This window comes from Myotis yumanensis, unplaced genomic scaffold, assembly GCF_028538775.1.
Source record: "Myotis yumanensis isolate MYYU_CA2020_CCGP unplaced genomic scaffold, mMyoYum1.0.hap1 SCAF_2, whole genome shotgun sequence".
NCBI classification, from domain to species: domain Eukaryota; kingdom Metazoa; phylum Chordata; class Mammalia; order Chiroptera; family Vespertilionidae; genus Myotis; species Myotis yumanensis.
The window spans coordinates 4,612,818-4,626,433 of record NW_027223753.1 but is presented as its reverse complement, the minus strand read 5'-3'; the positions used below and the strand labels follow the sequence as shown (position 1 = coordinate 4,626,433).

The following is a 13,616-nucleotide window of genomic DNA, read 5'->3' as shown; positions in this document are numbered from 1 at the left end:
TTTCCGAGATTCCCTTGAGTTTCTGAAGTAGTTTGTTTCTTCTCAGCCATTGGGAAGAGCCTGAAGAAGAGTAATTTTGGCATTTGATGATTGGAGAAAAAGAATGTACATGGGCCAGAGACTGGTTTCGGTGGTGACCATAATTAATTTACTTAGATATTTTAGTGAGTGTGGAGTGTATCTTGAATCTTTTTTGGGGGTCTCCAAGTAGTGGAGGTTGGAAGTCTGGCTCAGGGATGGTATAGCTATAGTACTTTCTCATTAAAAACTTTTCCTAAGTTCATTAAGTATTGATGTTGCCCGCTATGATCTCTTTGTTTCGGACCAGTGGTCCCCACACTAGGGGTTTTAGATCCCTGGATATCTGTAGAGATTTTGCAAAGGTCTGCAAGTAAACATTCTCAGTCTTAAATAAATGTACCTCACACATCTGTGCGACTGCTTTTCAAATGTATTAATATGCTGCTGTGGTTTTAAAAATTTACTTATTTAATGATAATATGCACTGAAGAATCCCTGTTTACTAGGTATTTTCCTCAAGCGGTTGATACGTGAAATACTACTGAAGTACTGTTATTTGGGGATCTTTTGAAACATTTAGATCTTAAAAAGGGATCCCTGTACTTGAAGGATTGTGACCACTCTCTAGTTTTAGGTGTAGAGAAATCCTAATCCTAATTTGTAGAGATTTTATCAGTGTCTGTGACTGTCCTTATTTCAAAAACCCTTTGAAACGTTTGGCAATTCATTATATGTGGTATTTCAGTCTAAGGAAAAGTAACGCAGTGGTCTGAAGAGATCTTTAACTCTCCATCTTCTTTGTTTCCGATGGCCCCAAATATCTAACTAGCATATTCCAATTTAGTTAATAAGTGCATGCCATTTATTTTTTTTCTTAAAAAATTATTGCATAAGTAATACATACTGACTGTTACAAAAGAAAGTCAAATGTGCCATTTACTCCCGAGGATTACACTTGGTAAACTGCTTTCAACCTCTTGCTTGTTTTGCAAGATGGCCTTGCAGTTTAATCTTGTAAAAATCAAATGCTTTTTATTCAGATTTTATGTCAACACAAAGTTTTATCATTTTAGAGGTCTTTGTTATTTGTTACATGTTTCCTTTCAAATATTTTTTACAGAAGCTACACTGACATTTGAAAATCTGGGTGGTGGCCTTGTTTCCTGAAGAGTTTCGTTTGGCTAGTGGCTGCTGCTACTGCTCTTTTCCTGGTCACTGTCTTTGTGTGTGATTTTTACCAAATGGAATACCAGTGCACCATGGAAAAGATACAGCTGTGAAATAAAATTGCAAAGATTTTTCTTTTACCTTTTAGAACCTGAGCCCCTTTTGTACAATTTGTGCACAATGGCTGGTGCCTTCATGTTTGTACAGCGTTGCTTATGAAATGCTGATTATAATGTGATAGTCCAGGGCAGAGGTTCCTGCTGAGTTATAGTAATTGCTCAGGGTATTAACAGCAATAAAAGCTGAAGCTTCTGTTGTCAGTATTGGTCTAGTACAACACATTAAAGCTGTATGCAGAAACAATGTGGGAAAAGGGGAGGGTGCAGTATGTTAAGATACTTTTTTCTAAATCACACACTGCTATGTCTTATGGGTTTTTTGCGTTCTGTATTCAGCACACATCATAGTTATGTAAAAATAACAGTGATATTGAAATATTTACTACTGGAAGGAATGTAGTTATCGTCTGGATATCTGCTTTCTTCTTTCCTTGGTTTTCAATACTATTTACAAAAAAGTAACCTAATAGAGGAGAATAATTATAGGTTGTTGTTTTTTTCTTCTTCAGCTTACCCAAGCTATAGGGGAAAGGATGAACAGAAGGAAATATGCTTTTTTTTTTCCTCTGCAAGATTTTAAAAAGAAGAAATTGGAGTTGATTTTGCCCACAGGAAATACCATGCATGACAAGTGGAACAATGGAAAACAAAAGCCAATAGCTTTGAAATGTTGTTGATTATTTTATCTTTATTTGGTTTGGGGTTGTAACTAAAATGTATTTCTTTGTTTATACCACTGATTATAATTAATCCTTTTACCATGGTGAGTTTGTGAATATAGTTATATTTGAGGACTATAAAAAGAATTGGGCAAATGCCCTTTATGGTACATGTTAGCTAAGAGTACAGTGTTAAACACATCAGAGACTAAAGAATTGAGAAGTGGACTTCAGGAGACAACTACCACTAGTCACTAGCACAGTGCCAGTGTATTGAACTGAGGATCCTGGGTAAGAAGGGTCTGGGTTTTATGCAGGGATCTGATTGTCTTCCCAGAGATTCTGAGTCCATGATAGGAAACATAGCTGCTTCTGTTGACCAGGTTTACCTCTGTTGTCCTGGTAAACTATTAAACAGTGTCCCTTTTCACTCAAAGGTGTCCTTATTGGGGTTATATGGGGATGGGATTCATGGCTTCCATTTTATTAACACTTAACCATCAAAACACATACATAAGGCCTCTCTGTCCTACATTGGTAGATATATTTAGAACCTGCACTTCCACAGGGGTAGGTGAAAGCTATGATGTTGCAAAAAAATTGAGTTCCTAACAGAACTGAGGTTTTTGGAAGTAGCATTTTCAAGGGAAGGGAATTACTTGTTCTATTAGGATGCTTTCATTCTCTTCGGAAGTGTTCATTAGATGGGCTTATTTACAAATGGGGAGACTGGGTTTGTTTGACTACAGTGGCAGAAGGATCTGTGGAACATGTGAAAAGCAGGGGCAGGAGAGGGAAGGTTGAATTATGGACAGTGCATGCTTAGAAGGAGGAAGAAAGAGGGATCATCAATTAAATAAGGCAGCTTTACACCTTAGGCTTCTGAACTAAATATTAAAGCAGTTGGCAAAATCTTTAGCTCTTGGAAAGAACAGTAATGTGGAATGGCAATCTATGATCTTTGCGGCCTGGCTTGATGAACTGAGAGACTGAGTAGCTAGCAGGGAGGGCAAAGCTAATGGGATGAGTCAAGAATTGCCTCAGTGAGAGGGGGTTGGGGCAGGCATAGCAGGTCATAGGCAGGCTGGTGTGAGGGGCAGGACGCCAGGGAAAGCAGAGGGTTGGAACATTGCAGAGCTGTGGGGGAGAGTGCTCGCCTCCTTGAGCTCTCTGGATGTGGCTTCCAGGTGGAGTGAGAGTTCCCCTCAGTGAAGCCTCTTCTTGGCCAGTTTGAGTTGATCTCAGTAATTGCGACTGCAAGAGCTTAGCATACCACCCTCCACCCTTTCTTCTGCTGCACTCCCATAGCTTTTCTGGTCACTGTGTGACTTGGTTTCTTTTTTTTTTTTTTAACATATATTTTTATTGATTTCAGAGAGAAAGGAAGAGGGAGAGAGAGAGAAACATCAGTGATGAGAGAGAATCATTGATCGGTTGCCTCCTGCAAGCCCCCCAGTGGGGATTGAGCCCCGCAACCCGGGCATGTGCCCTTGACCGGAATCGAACCTGGAACCTTACAGTTCCCAGGCCGATGCTCTGTCCACTGAGCCAAACCAGCTAGGGTGTGACTTGGTTTCTTAGAGAATTTTGTTTCTGAATGAGTCGGTATCACCAAGGAGCATTATATTCCAGAGTGCAATTAAAAATGTTTTGGGTTGGCCCTAACCGGTTTGGCTCAGTAGATAGAGCATTGGCCTGCGGACTGAAAGGTCCCAGGTTCGATTCCGGTCAAGAGCATGTACCTTGGTTGCAGACACATCCCCAGTAGGAGGTGTGCAGGAAGCAGCTGATCGATGTTTCTCTCTCATCGATGTTTCTAACTCTCTATCCCTCTCCCTTCCTCTCTGTAAAAAAAATCAATAAAAAATATTTTTAAAAAATGTTTTGGGTTGTAATCAGGACCTTTGACAAGCATTTATTGAAAACTTACTTTGTGTTCTTTGCTGGGTGCAGCACCATAATGGGGGCTGAAGAATGTGAGATCTAGTTCCTTCCCTCCGTGATTGTAGGTTCTAAGGACAGACAGCGGTGGCGTATTTGGATATCAATCCTCTTTGGAGAACATTGAATAGGATTGATGTGGGGGAAGACATTCAGTTTTTGTCTCCAAGAAAGATTTCTTTCTTGCTTTTACTAAAAAACAACAAAATTCCATATTTATAGAAACCCAGGCCTTAGCATAATAGAGTTAATGTGCTATCTAGAAATAATCACGGATTCTGAGAATGCTCAACAAGAAGATCATTGAGATTAGTAATTTCCATTCAGTATAATACCCAGGAGTTTCTGGTCTGGGTCTAGCAGTAGTAGTTCATACCTAAGTCTTCATTCACAGGTAAGTAATCGAAGCTGTTCCTTTAATATTCTACATGGGAATTTTGTGTGGATTCTTAATGAATTTCTGTCATTTATACAGCAGAAAAAGTATGATTTTGGTTTCTTTGAGTTACAGTTATCTATTCTTCAGTTGTTATATGAAATGAATTTTCAGGTAGGATATATAATTATTACAAGTATTATTTTGAGCAAATAACATTGATTCACTGGGCTCTTATTTGGTTAATTAAAACTAGGAAAGTTATTAAATTTATACCTGGTCTAAACATTCCTCAGAGTTGGGGATATGTCATTAAGAATATTATGGTTATATCCAGTTTACTGTTTAGGGCCCAGTGTGTTGTTACGGCTCTGCATGGATGAGTGTGCTGTTGTATCATTTATGTCCCTAACAGTTTAAGTCCTAAGTACTGATTGTGAATGCAGAATAGCTAAATCCTTAATGTGCCACTAGTTATCTTGGAGAAGGCACATCTCCATTACTGCTGTGAATGTGGGGGCCAAATTATTCAAGATTTCAATTTCCCTCTTTGTTTCATTGCCAAATGTGAGCAGCAGGGAGAGGAGCATTGGGAATTTCTTTCTGATTCCTGGTTTGATAGGGTTACACCCCAAGAGCTGGTTACAACAAATCGCAACTGCAGAAAAAGTAGCTTTAGCTTAGGTTCCATTTACTATTAAAATTGCCCTCTCTACCCCAAGTTGAATTTCTCAGAAGTGAAATAAAAGTAAGAACCGGCTATTCGTGCTCACTTCGGCAGCACATATACTAAAATTGAAACGATACAGAGAAGATTAGCATGGCCCCTGCGCAAGGATGATACACAAATTCACGAAGCATTCCATAAAAAAAGAAAAAAAGAACCTGCTATTCCTTCTTTAAAATGGAAACTTGTTGAGGATAAGTAATTATATCCTCTCATTTTTTGTTAGAGATCTTTACATCGGTAATGCTGGGAGGTGTGAGAGACACATTTACATGCACTCTTTGTGCGTACATACATGTGTATGCACAATGAGTTAGTTATTATACACCATTTTAATATTAGGTAATTCTTGTATTTAAAACTGTTCTGGGGGTGGGCAGGATGTCCACATTAATTTGAACATGGCTCACTCAGAATTTGAGATGCTTTTCTGGGACTGAGATTAGGGATGGAACAGTGCGTGGGTTGACAGCTTGAGCTTGACATCAGTTTGTTCCATCAGTTGCTCTCTTTCTTGACCTTGGGCAAGAAACTTAATCCTCCTAACCTTACTTTATTTACTTAGGAAGTTGGGAATAAAGCACCCGTCTGGCAGGTAGATTGTTTTCGGGTTAAACGCTAAGTCTACCAAGTGGATAGTAGCACAGCGCCTGGGCCGTGGAGCGACAAAGAGCATGACGTTGATCTGTCGCTTTACCTTTGTGAGGGCAGACATCACACCAGTTTTATTCATTGGTGTATACTGAGCACTGAGCATATTGCCTAGCCCACATGAGATCCACAGTAAATATTTATTGAATGAAGTAACATTTCAGTGGAAGGAATTCACTGGGTAAAGTTTTTTAAAAACGTTAGTAATAGTTTGATACAATGTTTGCATTAGCTACAGATTAACTTTCTGTTTATTAAACAAGCCAAAGAGATCTGCTTCTTTTTGTTTAAGCTTGTAATGTGTAATATTTTCTATACTTAAATAATAAAACTCTATTCTTAAAATACTTTAAAACTCAGTTTCTTATTTTCTTCAGGAAGTTTACACATACGGGTAGCCAAAGTCATAACATTGATTAGGTATTACTATAGTGTTTTGAGTTTCCTATAATACTTTTAGCAAAGATAAATGAGGGCTCAGTACATATGTAAACATCCCAGAGAAGGCCAGCTTATAGGAAAAATGCCTTACGTACGTATGATGATTCATTTCTCTGCAAAGCAACGGCTGTCTGTCTTGTTTTTCATAGTCCCTCAAGTCAGGCCTGCAGAATTAGTATTTCTTTTTATAGTTCTTTCTTTTCGTTCCTCACAAGGTCAGTACCACCCAGCTGCAGCTTTGTTACTTGAGTGTAACGTTGGACAAGGAAGTGAAAACGGTGAGGTTTGTTATCAAGTGTTTTCAATTTTCTGGAGTGAGGAATGAAGTGTTACTTTAAGAGATAATGGGATGTAGAGCTGAGAGGATTCTTTAAGAGGAGTTGCTCCTTTCTGTTGGTTTAGTTTTCACCTGTCAGGAGTGAGTGGGTACCGTGGCAGCCCTCTCCTACAGTGATTTCTCAGCCAAGAAAAGGTGTGTGTTACTGATTTGGTGCTAGAGCAGTGGTTCTCAACCTTGAATGCACATTAGAATCACCTAGGAATCTTTTTAAAATGCTGATTTCTGGGCCTCATCCTCCGGAAATTCTGTTTCTTTGTTACTAATGTTGTGGCCCCACCCCATAACAAAGAAACAGAATTTCCGGAGGATGAGGCCCAGAAATCAGGATTTTAAAAAGATTCCCAGGTGATTCTAATGTGCAGCCAAGGTTGAGAACCACTGTGCTAGAGGATTCTCAGGGAGGGCCACAACTTTTTTTCTTTCTTTTTTGTTTAAAATAAAGGTCATGGTTGCTTAGATGTTTCCATAGCATTGTAATTAATAAACTACAATGGGATGTTGGGCTTACTAAATGCTATGTTTGGAGTAAGCCACCAATAATAAATACACTAAGTCCTCACTTAACATTGTTGAAAGGCTCTGTGAGTTTGAGGGGAATGACATATAACAAAACCAGTTTTACCACAGGCTGATTGATGTAAACAAGCGTTAAGTTCCTAAGACTTCTCATCAGTGTTATAATGAAATGAAGATGAACAAAAAGAGGACCTGCTGTATGTGTTCCCGTACTGAGTGTCTTTTTCACATGTAAATTTGATGTTATTTGTATTTAATCCTGTAATAGGCAAGTGTAGGATGAAATCTCTTAGTCAGATGAGGTGATACTGGATCTTGGCTGCTAACTCGTCCCCCAGTTCTGGAGCAGTCATGTTGAGAGTTATTTTGAATCACCACAACCATTTTGCATGATATGAATGTCAGCTTATAAATGGCGGGGTGGTATTCACATACGTGAAAATCAAAATGAGGCTTTGGGAATAAATAATCTCAGAGCACCTATTGGCCCCATTTATTCAGCTTCTCATCGATCTGTTTTCACTCATGACTGACAGTCATTATAGACCACATGGGATTTAAAGTTTTAATGGTTCATGGTTACTGTGAAGTTGGTAATTCAGTTTGTTCTAATTTATATGGATTTTAGGACTCTTAAGAAATCACTGGAAAAGTTTTACTTAATTATATTTATTGTCATAAAATACTTATCTTAAATGTTATTTACTAAGCCTGTTCTCTATACGTGAAATTTTTTCAATGCGGAAGACTCTAGGTATTCTAATTGTTTAAAAAGGAGCTTAGGAAAGTTTGAGACAATTTGATATTTGCAGAGATCTGCTGTGCAAGAATATTTGTAAAGTCTTGTCATTCAAACTCAGTTCCATACAACTGGAAATTTGTAATTTGGATATGGATGTTTGTGTTAAAAACCAGCTCAAAATAGTCTAAAAAGCTTATTAGAACTGAAATAAAATGAGGGAAACGGAGATACTGTGTCAATGTTTTCTGACTCCTAAACAAGAACAATGATATGCTTTGAAATGATGCCTTTTTTAATGCTTAAAATATTTTAATCATTACCTGAATTTTTGCTTATTTAAAACATTGCCAAGGTGCTTAGAAATTATTTACTAGGTGTCTTTGTTTAAAGCCCTTGATTTGAATGTATAAGGATTTGAGTGGTCTGATTAATTGAATTTCTAGTGAAGAGATTAACCACAAATTTATTTCTATTTGATGCTTATGGTAAAAAATATTGAGTAAACTTTACATTCTTGTGCACAGTTGAATCTTTGATTTGGAACCTGTACTGTTGGTATGGGGAGGGGGGAGCCGTGTGGTGGAGAAGGTTATGACTACTAACACTTGATTTTATCACATATTGTAACCAAGACGGTGGGAGTCAGAGACTGGCCACACACCAAGCGTGGGGCCCAGGATGTGCTGTAGAAGGTGATCTGTAGAGGGGAAAAGAAGACCACCATGATAAAGACATTCCCAATATTAGCTTACTTTCTTGGGGTTTGTCTTTTTTCTTTGTTAGACATAGCCATTAAATCTTGAATTATAGGAAGTTGTTAGAGAATGATTCTTTGCTTCTCAAAAGGAATTAATGTGACAGGACTCCCTAAAAAGATTTAATATTAAAAAGTTTGCTTATCTGTAATTTTTAAACAACTTTAAGAACAGAAATCTTATATAAACATTTGAGTTTTATGATGTTTTTAGTTCATTTAACACCTCATGAAATTGAATTGTTAGTGGGGTTTTTTTTTGGAAATGTTATTGCTCTCTAGAATGTTGGAAAGGGATCATATTCAAACTCTTAGATATCTTTTTTGATACTTAAAAGAATTGTGCTGGCTTTCAGAAGTTGCTCTCTAATCATTTGCTGGTTTTAAATTTTTCTAGTTTCTTAAACATACCAAACTGGTTTTGCCCCTAAAAGAAATAATATCTTTCTTGAACTTTATGCTCTATGCCTGTTCATTGTACTTACCTTGTGGGCATTGGAGAAAATGGAAACTTATTTGAATGGTGTCTTTTTTCCTCTGGTGTTAAGCCTTTGTCTTTCACCTTGCCTGTAGTTTTCCCAAATTAAACGAGGACTTCCAGGAAATGGTAGGATCTTTCTTTGAAACCCCTAATGCCTTGAACATTTCCTTATTAAGTACATGCCTTATGACTCTAGCATCTCTCATTAGAAACGCTTCTGAAAGCTCGCTTCGTCCACTTGGGGTTCATTTTTATTATAAGCAAAGCATGCCACTGTCACTGTGCTTGGGCACTGTGTCATCTTACCTTGGTTATTTTGAGGGGCACACACCACACTGCTTTGTGACAGGATCCAGGCTAAAGTGTAAAGCTGGAGGGTCATGTGTCTGTTCACGCTGAGCGAATGAAGGAAACGGTTTTGATTCATGCAGAAAGGTTAACTTTAGTGGTCGAACAAATTCTCTGAGATTTCAGACGCCATCTGCTAAAGGATTTGTGCAGATGCTTGCTTGTGTGCTGGGTGCCCCTAGTAACCAGGGCATGAGGGGACATTGGGCATGTTAACTTAAAACTTTTTTCTTTTTTAGGTCCACAACTCCCAGGCCTGTTGCAGATCTCCAACTCCTGCTTTGTGTGACCCCCCAGCATGCTCTCTGCCGGTGGCGTCACAGCCACCACAGCATCTTTCTGAAGCCGGGAGAGGGCCTGTAGGGGTAAGGAGAATCCCGTTTTTAAAAGCTGTCAATATTTTATATCCCATAGGGTATAAAATAGGAATATTACCTCCCTCCCCAGAGCCCCTTTAAAAATGTGCTGTATTGTATGTGTTTTTAAAGGAGTAACAAGTACATGCACAGAGGAAGCAAAATACGGGACTTACCTTACCCCTCTAGGACAGTTCCAGAAGTTAGCGGGGTTTGTGGTGTAGGGTATTTTGGCACCAGCAGAGAGCATGCTGGGCTGCTGCAAGGAGCAGGAGCTGGCAATCAGCAGCGAGTATGGATGTTGGCAACTGAAATGGGGTTAACAGGGGGTAAGTTTGAGACCAAGTGGAATGTGCATCTCCCCAGGACCATTGGGACTCGTGGCCCACAAATCTAAACTGTTTTGGGTGCTGTCCTCTCAGGTAAAGTTTTGTAGAGTATTGCTCAGAAGTAGCTAGGCTTTCCTGCAGGGCAGATACAGACTAAAACACTGAAAGGCATGGGTTGGGGTGTAGATAATAGTACTCTCAGCGGTACTCTGCTAATTCCTCTGTTACCTGGTGGTAGTGTGGGATGTGTGTGAGATGTAGCAGGATGAAATGTCCCTAGTTAGTTATCCCTTAGAACACAGGACCCAGTGTACGATCTCGGAGGGCTAATTCTGTCTTCTGTCTTACCTTTTCTGAAAGCTATGTACATACCTTTCCTTTTTCCCCCTTTATTTGTGAGGATTGAATGGTAAAGCTTTCTGAAAGATAGGTGTTATTGTTCTGATCAACTGCTGTGAATCACTGAAGAAATAAATGTAAGACCTGTCTTTCTCTTGCATGTAATCTGACCAAACTCATACTCAGAAAATGACACAAGAAAATAGTCATTCCAGATGCACACGCACTATACAAGATACTGGGAATGTGTAATGAATTGTTCCGTGGCAGTGTAGAACATTCATACCTTGAGACTAAGAGAAGAAAGTGCTCCAAACGGGCGGTAGAACTGGGAAAGTTTTGTGATGAGAGGTCAGTTTTGAGGAGCTGGTTATGTTTTTGATACATCAGTAACCTGTGGCCAGGCAGAGTGGAGGAGCCTTTCAGGTGTGCATGTCAGCTTGTCCCTATAAGCAACATAGACAATGAGCCTGGTGAAGCTGGGAGTTGTGAGAAGACCACAGGACGTCAATGAAGAGCACAGGTTAGTGGGACTTGGGAGGCAGAGGTGGGGCTGGATCATAAAGGATCTTAAAGGTTAGAAAAGGTGAAATTTTATGTGATAGTCGGAAGAGAGCCTTTGCAGCCTTTTTTATTTCCTGTAAGCCAATTTGCAAATCACTGCTTAAGAAGATTCATTGGGAAGCAGAATGCTGTGTGCAGTGGGGAAAGACTGAAAGTTCCAATTAGGAGGCTAGGGCTGTTATCCATGCATAAAATGAAGAGGACCAAGACAATAGAGATGGGATATTAATAATTGTAACAAATTCAGGAATAATTGTCACAACAATTTCATGTAAGTGTAATTTATCAAGAATTAGACCAGAAAAAAGGTTCACATTATGGAAGCCTTGGAATTATTGATATAATAGCCATTCACAATGTAAGATAAAACCCTGTGTAGTGGATAAAAGTCTAATTTTAATCCCTGAAGAGAGAGATTGACATTTTAAGGGGCAAATTAGCAGAGTCCTGACTTGACTACCTATTTCAAAAGCTTCAGCCTTTACCACTTACCATCTTATTTCCATATGTGTCTAAGAAACGGCTGTTCTCTTTCAGGCTGATTGTTTCTCTGTTCTCTAATCAGTGTGGATGTCACTGTTAGACTGTTTCATTTCCATAATACTCACCAACCAGGATTTGCTAAATAGATTGAAATTTTTCCCAATAACAGTAAACTTGTTCTGTAAGCATCAGTGATGGCCACTATTTAATTTTTAGCAGTGAAAGTGTTGTGGTCACTGAGGATTTAAATAAGTTTATGATTGGTGGTGGACTCAGATACCATCATATGAAGGCTTGAGAAGATTCTGTAATAAGATGATAAATCTTTTAGTCAAGATGCTGCTGCTAAAGCTAACTGTATTGATTGTTCTGTAACAATGCTTCATGCTGCCAAAGTCATTTGAGCTGGATCTGAATCGGATCCAGTTGGCAAAGCCCCCTCCCACCCCCCCCTTGTGTGGGGCTCTCATAAATTCTGCAGGCACACAGATCTGATACAGTGTAATGAGAGAGCTGCTGGGGGAAAATTGATTACAGGGTTGCAGACAATATCATTAATGTTTCTTGCCATGATACACCAGATGTCTTCGCTAATAGACTGTTTTTGTTAATTTAGTTTTTATACCATGGCATTGCTTGCATCATAATTTAACTTGCTTTGCATATTCAGGTATATGTGATCTGTGTTTCTACACTAGTAGATGTATCAACTCATAAGATTTAATTTTATAAATTTCTAACTTATTGACCATTTTTAAAGTATTTGTGCTGGAAAGGCAATATTTTTAGTTGTTATTGAGAATCCGTTAGCTTGGATGTTTTCTAGCAAAAAGTACTGTGTTTACTGGTAGTTCGGGGGTAGTGAGGGAGATGAGATGGCAAAGAAAACATTGCTCAGATCCTCAGTAGACGGGGCAGAGATGGTCCCAGTGCAAGATGGTGTGAATGGCACGAGAAATTCTCCAAAGCAGAAATGGTGCAGCCATTTTATTTTTTTTAAAATATATTTTACTGATTTTTTATAGAGAGGAAGGGAGAGGGATAGAGAGTTAGAAACATCGATGAGAGAGAAGCATTAATCAGCTGCCTCCTGCACACTCCCCAACTGGGATGTGCCCGCAACCAAGGTACATGCCCTTGACTGGAATCGAACCTGGGACCCTTCAGTCCGCAGGCCGACGCTCTATCCACTGAGCCAAACCAGTCAGGGCTGGTGCAGCCATTTAAAGGGGATGCAGTTTCATTGGTACTGTCACGGGTGGGCTCTGCAGGCTGAGTTCTATTGGCTGCACCTGTCCTCTTCCTCACAGGAGAGCAAGGGCTGGTTAGGGGATTTAGTCATTGGGCTTTTTTATTTTTTTAGTCATATATTTTTGTGTGTTTCAGACCTCTGTCGAGTGGCTACCATATAATATAAATAAGGTAATGGGTTGAGCTATTTTATTTCAGTCATTTTTTTTAGCTACTGGCTTTTGGTGCATTATCTTTTAGAGAACTTATTTTTTTCTTTAGACATGCTCTTGTGTAACATAGGACATATTAATCAATCTCTCTAACCCTTAGTTTTCTCACTTAGAAAATGGGTATAATATTACTAGCTATTTGAAATAATTAAATACCATATAATAAGCATTCATTAAGCATTATCTTTTATCACATAGATATTTGTTATACAAATTCAGATTTAAAATTTAAAAAAATATATATATTTTTATTGATTTCAGAGAGTAAGGGAGAGGGAGAGAGAGAGATAGAAATATCAATGATGAGAGAGAATCATTGATCGGCTGCCTCCTGCACACCCCACACTTGGGGATGGAGCCCACAACCTAGGCATGTGCCCTGACCTGGAATGAACCATGACCCCTAGGTTCATAGGTTGCCACTCAACCACTGAGCCACTCTGGCCGGGCCAGATTCAGGTTTTAAATAATTTATTAGTTTTCTAGATGTAGGCCCCTAGGTAGTCTCTTTGAGTTTAAGAGGTCCTATAAAATTCCTAAAATTGCTTGTCAAGTCTTGTATGTATGAGCACTTTTTCTGCAGAAAGTATACTTTTCAACCATAGATGCTAATCACATTCCTAAAATGTTGAAAAAACCTAAATATTAAGATTAAAAGCTGGTAGGTCATTTAAAATCAGCTAGCTGTTTGTTAAGGAGGTAAACTAACATTGAGCATTACTTTGTGTCCAGGCACTTTGCTACTCTTTTGATCCATTTAATCTCCACAACAATCTGTGATATTTATTTAATTGTGCAG

General features: G+C 38.8%; 1 protein-coding gene and 1 non-coding gene across 7 annotated transcripts in view; both read left to right on the top strand.

Annotated features, from left to right (window-relative positions):
* RERE (arginine-glutamic acid dipeptide repeats) overlaps positions 1-13,616 on the top strand; it is a 392,160-nt gene that overhangs the window by 177,414 nt on the left and 201,130 nt on the right. For 5 of the 6 annotated variants that reach the window (XM_070404007.1, XM_070404012.1, XM_070404010.1 and 2 more), the window contains exon 4: positions 9,523-9,648. The exons of the other annotated variant lie outside the window; for it this stretch is intronic. In XM_070404007.1, coding sequence (XP_070260108.1) covers positions 9,523-9,648 — 126 coding nt within the window. The remainder of the gene's footprint in view (positions 1-9,522; positions 9,649-13,616) is intronic. 6 annotated transcript variants of the gene reach the window in all.
* Positions 5,049-5,155, top strand: LOC139004518 (U6 spliceosomal RNA). Its single transcript, XR_011470398.1, has one exon. It is a non-coding gene; the product is annotated as a U6 spliceosomal RNA (small nuclear RNA).